This window comes from Mastomys coucha, unplaced genomic scaffold (genome assembly GCF_008632895.1).
Source record: "Mastomys coucha isolate ucsf_1 unplaced genomic scaffold, UCSF_Mcou_1 pScaffold20, whole genome shotgun sequence".
NCBI lineage: Eukaryota > Metazoa > Chordata > Mammalia > Rodentia > Muridae > Mastomys > Mastomys coucha.
Genome location: NW_022196903.1, coordinates 118,435,779 through 118,443,789, shown reverse-complemented (window position 1 = coordinate 118,443,789; position 8,011 = coordinate 118,435,779). Strand labels below are relative to the sequence as shown.

Genomic DNA, 8,011 nt, shown 5'->3' with positions numbered 1-8,011 from the left:
CTCTGCCTCCCAAGTGCTGGGATTAAAGGTGTGCACCACCACCGCCCGCCCATACTGGTTTCTTATAGACCCCAAGACCACCAGCCCAGCACCACCCCCAATGAGCTGGGCCCTCCCCCTTCAATCTCTAGACTCATATTTTGGAAGCATTTTCTTTCCTCCTTCCTTTCTTTCTTTGTTTTTTCCTTTCTTTCTTTCTTTCTTTCTTTCTTTCTTTCTTCCTTCCTTTCTTTCTGTTTTTGTTAAAGGTTTATTTATTTATTTTATGTGTATGAGTACACTGTAGCTGTACAGATGGCCTTGAGTTATCATGTGGCTGCTGGGAATTGAATTCAGGACCTTTGCTTGCTCTGGCCCGCTCGCTCCGTCATAATACACTGTAGCTGTCTTCAGACACACCAGAAGAGGGCGTCAGATATCATCATGGATGGTTGTGAGCCACCATGTGGTTGCTGGGATCTGAACTCAGGACCTTCGGGAGAGCAGTCAGTGCTCTTACCCGCTGAGCCATCTCGCCAGCCCCAGAAGCACTTTCTTACTTGAGGTTCCCTCCTCTCAGATGACTCTAGCTTGTGTCAAGTTAAAAAAAAAAAAAAAAAAAAAAAAAAAAAAAAACAAAAACAAAAAAAAGAGTTAAAGAGGCAAGCTTGGCCCTTAACATTTCTGTTACCAGAGTCCTTAGGGGCAGAGTCTCAACTCTAGAAGCCTAGTGAGCTAGCCTTGGCCACCCATCATCAATGGGCCAATGTAAAAGGCATATGCTAATGAAATACGAGGAAGATTTATTCCAGTGATCCCTGCCTAAATCCATCCTTGAGGATTGACATGATATTAGGCTAAACCGAAGGCAGGAAATGTGTGATGTGGGGGTGGGGGAGGGAAGTGTGTGTGAGTATATGTGTGTGTATGACTCTGTGTGTGTAGGGAGGGTGTATGTGTGTGTGAGTGTGTGTGTAGGTGTGTGTATATGTGTGTGTATGTGTGTGTGCATGTGTGTGTGTGTGTGTGTGTGTGTGTGTGTGTGTGTGTGTGCTAGGTAGTACTAGTCAAGGTATGGTCCCTCCCATTATTGATCTACTTTTTCTTGTCTCCACTCTCCTGCAGAGTGGTCTTACAAGTTGTTGGAACTGTGTAAAATCTATTTCTGGGAGACAAGTTCCTCCTCCAGCTTCCCACTTTACCTTCCCCAGTATGAAATCCCTGGGCAAACTCCAGTGTCTTAGAAATTGTCTCGAGGGCTGGAGAGATGGCTCAGAGGTTAAGAGCATTGACTGCTCTTCCAGAGGTCCAGAGTTCAATTCCCAGCAGTTACAGGGTGGCTGACAATCATCTGTATATAGGATCCAATGCCCACTTCTGGTGTGTCTTAAGACAGCTACAGTATATTCATGTAAATAAAATAAATACATCTTTGGGCTGGTGAGATGGCTCAGCCGGTAAGAGCCCGACTGCTCTTCTGAAGGTCGTGAGTTCAAATCCCAGCAACCACATGGTGGCTCACAACCACCAATAATGAGATCTGATGCCCTCTTCTGGTGTGTCTGAAGACAGCTACAGTGTACTCATTTATAATAATAAATAAATCTTTAAAAAAAAAAAAGAAAAAAGAAATTGTCTCAATAGCCCGATAACAAAAGGGAGGGGCACAGGTATCTCATTGCAATGCCCTTCCTCCTAGGGGCTGGAGAGATGGCTCAGTGGTTAAGAACACTGGCTGACCTTCCAGGGGGCCTGGCTCCACTCCCAGCATCTTTCATAACTATCTGTTAACTCTAGTTCTGGGGGATCTGACATCCGCTTCTGGCCTTTCAAAATGCTGAAAAAACACAGCACATTTAAAAATACACAGCTGGCCCTAATGAGTGGGACTCGGTAGTGCATTCCTTTAATCCCACCCCTCAAGAGGCTGAGGTAGGAGGGCCGTGAGTTCAAGACCAGCCTTTACTACATAGTGAGTCTCATGAAAAACAAAAACAAAATTAAACAAAAGTCTGGGGGAAAAAAACTGTTGGTAAAGAAATCCAAGAAAATTACTCCTGGGGCTGGTGAGATGGCTTAGCAGTTAAGAGCACTGACTGCTCCTCCGAAGGTCCTGAGTTCAAATCCCAGCAACCACATGGTGGCTCACAACCATCCGTGATATCTGACGCCCTCTTCTGGTGTGTCTGAAGACAGCTACAGTGTATTTACATGTAACAATAAATAAATCTTAAAAAAAAGAAAAGAAAAGAAAAGAAAAAGAAAGAAAGAAAGAAAGAAAATTACCCCAAAGAATAAGAAAATGAAGACTGGTAAGAAGTGTTAGGAGAGAGCATGGAATGAAGGGAACCAAAGAGAGGCGCGAGATTCAGCCCAGGAGTCTATAGACCTCGTGGTCTCTGTGTTCAAAGCCACAGACCCTGAGCATTTTAGCAGAGATAATTGTGAGAGTGGGCAGGAAACTACAGCTGTACATGCAAGTGTGATATGGGGCAAGGAAAGCCACCAGTAAAAGATGTTTATTAAGACATGCATCGGGAGGGAAGAAAGGAGGAGGGGAGGGGAGGAAGAGAGGGAAGGAGGGAAGGAGGGAGAAGATGGGAAAGGAAAATGAGGAGGGGAAACAGGGTGGTATGGGAAGAGACTCAGCCTCAGAGCTGTGATATTTCTGCACCTAGCAAAGTCAGCTGTCAGCCGTTAGCCGGGACTGTCTCCTTAGCCACTCAACAGTCTGGGCATGGACACAGAGATTGGTTCCAGATGAGCTAGTTCGGAGAGTTGTACGAGAGGGCGAAGTAACTGGTTCCCATAACTAAGTCATCATTCAGAGTTAGGGACATTTTCTTTTGCCAGAAAAAGATGAGCTTGCCATCACCAGCCTTGTTGAAGAAAATAATAAAGAAGGTTCTTCAGGAAGACAGGCGTTAAACCCAGAGAGAAAATGCTAGAAATAAAAGTCAACAGAGAACTTGGTAGTCGTGGGGTGAATGTGAACAGGCAGTGACTTCATAAGAAAATAACAATGGTAGAGAGAAATTAGAGAGTTAAAATAATAAATAGGGTGCTGAGGCAGGAGGATGGGCTATGCATAAGGTGCTGTTTCAAAAGCAAATATAAAAAGGAGAACAAGGTAGAGCCAGAGCCCTAGACAGTGACACACAAAGGACAATGACAATCGCAGAGAGAGTGTTTTAAGGTTCTCGTAATTCTTCAGACTTAAGACAAAAGTGCATGAAAATGTGAAGAACAGAGACTTTAAAATCCAGAATTCTCCTTCTTAGAAGGGGGAACAAAATACCTACGGAAGGAGTTGCTGAGACAAAGTGTGGAGCAGAGACTGAAGGAAGGACAATCCAGAGACTGCCCCACCTGGGGATCCTTCCCATATACAATCACCAAACCCAGACACTATTGTGAATGCCAGCAAATGCTGGCTGACAGGAGCCTGAAATAGTTGTCTCCTGAGAGGCTCTGACAGTGCTCGACTAATACAGAAGTAGAGGCTCACAGCCATCCATTGGACTGAGTACAGGATCCCTAATGAAGGAGTTAGAGAAAGGACCAAAGGAGCTGACAAGTTTGCAGCCCCTTAGGACGAACAACAATATGAACTAATTAGTACCCCCAGAGTTCCCAGGGACTAAACCACCAACCAAAGAGTACGCATGGTAGGACTCATGGCTCCAGCTGCATATGTAGCAGAGGATGGCCAAGTCAGTATTCAATGGGAGTAGAGGCCCTTGGTCCTGTGAAGGCTCTATGCCCCAGTATAGGGGGATGCCAGGTCCAGGAAGCACGAGAGGGTGAGTTGGTGAGTGGAAGGGGAAGGGAATAGGGGTTTTTTTCAGAGGGGAAACCAGGAAAGGGGATAACATTTTAAATGTAAATAAAGAAAAATATACATATATATATATAAACAGAATTCAGGGCTGGCAAAGATGGCTCAGCCGGTAAGAGCACCGACTGCTCTTCCAAAGGTCCTAAGTTCAAATCCCAGCAACCACCCATAATGAGATCTTACGCCCTCTTCTGGTGTGTCTGAAGTCAGCTACAGTGTACTTCTGTATAATAATAAGTAAATCTTTAGGCTGGAGCAAGCAGGGCCGACAGGAATGGGGCTGACCAGAGTGGGCAGAGGTCCTAAAAATATTCAATTCCCAACAACCATATGAAGGCTCACAACTATCTGTACAGTGTACTCACATAAATAAATCTTTTTTAAAAAAAAAAAAACAAAAAACAAAACAGAATTCAGTACCTATAATCCCAGTACTTGGGAGGCAGAGGCAGGTGGATTTCTGAGTTCGAGGCCAGCCTGGTCTACAGAGTGAATTCCAGGACAGTCAGGGCTACACAGAGAAACCCTGTCTCTGAAAAAAAAAAAAAAAAAAAAAAAAAAAAAAAACAAAACAAAAAAGCAGAATTCAGGACTGGGGTATAACTCAACTAGTAGGGTGCTTGCCTCATGCCCAAAGCTCTGGGTTGGTGCCTGGTTCCATGTGAGATTGGTTGTGGCTTGGTCACAGGCAGTAGTCCAGGTACTTAATTCAGGAGGTAGAAGCAAATTGGGTTCAAGGCTATCCTCTGCTACACAATGAGTTCAAGGCCAGCCTGGGCTATAATGAGATCCTGGCTCAAACAAACAAATTACCAGAGGGTGGCATTTATATAAAATTAAAGACTCTGTAAAATAAGGGGCTCATAATAATCTATGAGTGCAGCCTTGGGGATCTAATGCTGTCTTCTGGCCCCCAGGGCCCTGGATGAACATGCTACAGACATAAGACATAAAATGAAAACATTACTCCTCACAAAGAAAAGGCTATGTAAAAAAATTTTAAATGCCTGTATGTTCTTGTTTGAAAATATGACTATCTGTGGAAAGTGACCACTAACTAAAGTTAGGATACTGACGACTTCTGGAGAAGAGAGAGGGCAGAGCCTGAAGAGTGGGGGGAGTGGGGTGGGGGCGGGGGTAGGGGTGGGGGCAGGGTGTTCTCTGTCCCTGTATTTGCTCTATGTTTTTTAATCATTTCAACACTATGGGGTAACGGGGCATTAGGATGGGCGGAGCTGGCTAGAATGCATGTGTTTGTGCACTAGCCTCTCTGGATTTCTATACAGTTGTGATTTTCATTGAAGTGGAAAAGTCCTGACGCCAGGTGACTCAGAAGTGTGGGCTTCGCTCTTCCCACGGTTGGGTGACATCCCACACTGCACACAGTCCCTGCTACAAGGCAGCTTCCTTCCCGTTCCGTTCCCAGAACCGAAAGAAGCTGCTGAGTCAAAAGCTGCAAGAGCCGCTGAGACCTATAGTACACATCCTTCGAGGGTCATGCCGACCGGCGCGCTCATTATCCTCTTATTATTTGATGATGTATCTAGAAAACAGCAATATAGTTAGTCTTAATATTCAGTCTTTGTTTTTAAACGAATATGTTCTAATATTGCCCATCTAATCCCAGCACTTGGGAGGCAGAGGTAGGCAGATTTCTGAATTCAAGGCCAGCCTGGTCTACAGAGTGAGTTCCAGGACAGCCAGGGCTACACAGAGAAACCCTGTCTCGAAAAAACAAAAACAAAAACAAAAACAAAAAAAATTGCCCATCTAGATTCCTGATTTGAATTTTTTGTTTGTATCTTCAGGTCATTTAGTTGCCTTTATTTATTTATTTATTTATTTATTCATTACTTATTTATTATAGGGGCTTATACCTAGAGCCTCATGCAAAGCCAGCCCGCTGCCACTGAACTGTGTCTCCACCCTCTTCTCCCTTTCTCATTCTGAGACAGGGTCTCACTATGTTGCCCAAGATGGACATTCAGTCTGTATGTCCTTGAATTTAAAGCCCCTGCCTCAGTCTCCCTAGTAACTGAGATTATTTTCAGCTGGGATGCTTGTCTTCCTATAACATGGGAAAACTCATGAATGGCCAAAAATTTTATTCTCTCTCTTTTTTTTTTTCTCACATTAATATGTGGATGTTTTTCCAGTTTGTCATTCACCTTTAATATTTCTCCACGATGGATTTATCTGCTTGCTTGTTTGTTCTATGTCTGGGGACCCATTTGATGTCATTGTCTTAGGGGGCTGAACAGCTGGTGCCAGATGGAGCAAAGCAAAAGGACAGCCAGTGAGGCTTCGCCTGTCCTTCCTCTGGGTTAGATATCTAATTGCTGCTTTGCTCTGGACTGAGGGAGTTTCCAGGGCTAAAACTGGGACAGTTCTCAGCAACTAGGACACTCGGTCACCTTACCGGACCCCTAGCCTGACCAGTTTCTTAGACTGCCTTCGAAAGATAGCTCGAGCATTTTGAACATTCACCGCGGAATACGCTGTAGGGAGCCTACATTTACACCTTCATTTACAAGTTAATCAAATGTCCTCTTCTTACATCAAGCAACTATCATGTGTCCCAAGGAGGAGGAAAACAGACAGAAGCAGCTGCAACAGAGTGACCACTGAGGGGGCAGCAGAACAAGACGGGGAGCCTCCCTGCTCACGGTGCTCTCTGGCAGTCAGCCCCCAACTCTACAACAGCGAGTTAGGAATGTCTTCGATGCTGTGACAAAGTACCTGACCAAAGCTACCTTTAAAAATATAAAGGGTGCCGGGCAGTGGTGGCGCACGCCTTTAATCCCAGCACTTGGGAGGCAGAGGCAGGTGGATTTCTGAGTTCAAGGCCAGCCTGGTCTACAGAGTGAATTCCAGGACAGCCAGGGCTACGCAGAGAAACCCTGTCTCAAAAAAACCCCACAAAAATAAACAAACAAACAAACAAATAAATAAATAAAAAGGGCTCGTGTAATCCACAGGTTGAGGGTACAGCCTGTCGTGGGTGTGGTGGCATGGCAGCAGGACCTGGAGGCAGCTGGTTCCATTGCATCTCAGTCAAAAGCTGAGAGAGATGATGGTGCTGGTGCTCAGGTCACTTCCTCCTTTTTACTGAGCCCAGGACCCCAGCCTCTGGGATAGTACTCACACCTATGATGAGGGTAGGCGTACTCACACCTATGATGAGGGTAGGCGTACTCACACCTATGATGAGGGTAGGCATCCTCACCCCTATTAATCCAATCTAGAGACCACCACAGAAGTGCCCAGAGGTTATTTCCACAGTATGTAGATCTCAGCAAGTTGGCAGTCAGGGTTAATCCTTGGGATTTAAGGGATGGCTCAGCAGTTAAGAACACCTACTGCTCTTAGGAAGAACTTGGGTTTGGTTCCCAAACCCATATCGGGTGGCTCATAACTGTCTATAATTTCAGTTCCAGGGTATCTAACATCCTCTTCTGGCCTCTCCTGACCTGCACACATGTTGTGCACATAAACTCATGCATGTTACACACACACACACACACACACACACACACATATACACATAAGTAAGAAATAAATGTTTAAAAAGGTTACTCACCATCAAGAGCCGGCATGTCTAGTAATTACTTTCCTCATCACTAAGATAAACTGTGTGAAAGAAAGAAAGAAAGAAAGAAAGAAAGGGGGAGGTGCCTTTAGTTCAGGGTCTGAAAAGCCCATCCTTTACCTGAAGAAGGCACAGAGCAACGGTGCCTCCCAACAGCGGCAGATCTGTGAGTTCGAGGCCAGCCTGCTCTACACATTAAGTTCCAGGCCAGCCAGTGCTACATAGTAAGACCCTGAAAGGGAGTGGGGTTAAATGAATCTCCCAGTCTGTGATATTCCATTATAGCCACACAAAAGCAAGAGCTGGGTTTTGTCACTTTACATATGAGGAAAATGCTAATAGACAACCAGGCAATGGCACCATTGCAGAATCAAAGAGCTATGAAAAGACAGCTGACCTCACCTCCCTCTGACCACAAGCCTCTCTCCCTTTCTGCCCTGCCCTGTCTTTATGCCACCTTTGTATGCTCTGGTACAGAGAACCAGTCACTATAGTTGGGAAATTATAGACAGGAAGTCTGCCTAGAGTACTGCTTCATCCAGCATCTACACCTGTAGATGGTAAGACATTTTGTATTGTTTCCTCTCTCTCTCTCTCTCTCTCTC

The 8,011-nt window shown here is 45.1% G+C and overlaps 1 protein-coding gene across 1 annotated transcript in view; it reads right to left on the bottom strand.

The window, feature by feature from the left end:
- Vwf (von Willebrand factor) overlaps positions 1–8,011 on the bottom strand; it is a 158,829-nt gene that overhangs the window by 137,403 nt on the left and 13,415 nt on the right. Inside the window, exons 3-4 of the mRNA XM_031383471.1 lie at positions 7,398–7,447; positions 7,178–7,287 (exon numbers count right to left, since the gene is read on the bottom strand). Of these exons, the coding sequence (XP_031239331.1) occupies positions 7,178–7,287; positions 7,398–7,413 (126 nt within the window). The 5' untranslated portion in view covers positions 7,414–7,447. The remainder of the gene's footprint in view (positions 1–7,177; positions 7,288–7,397; positions 7,448–8,011) is intronic.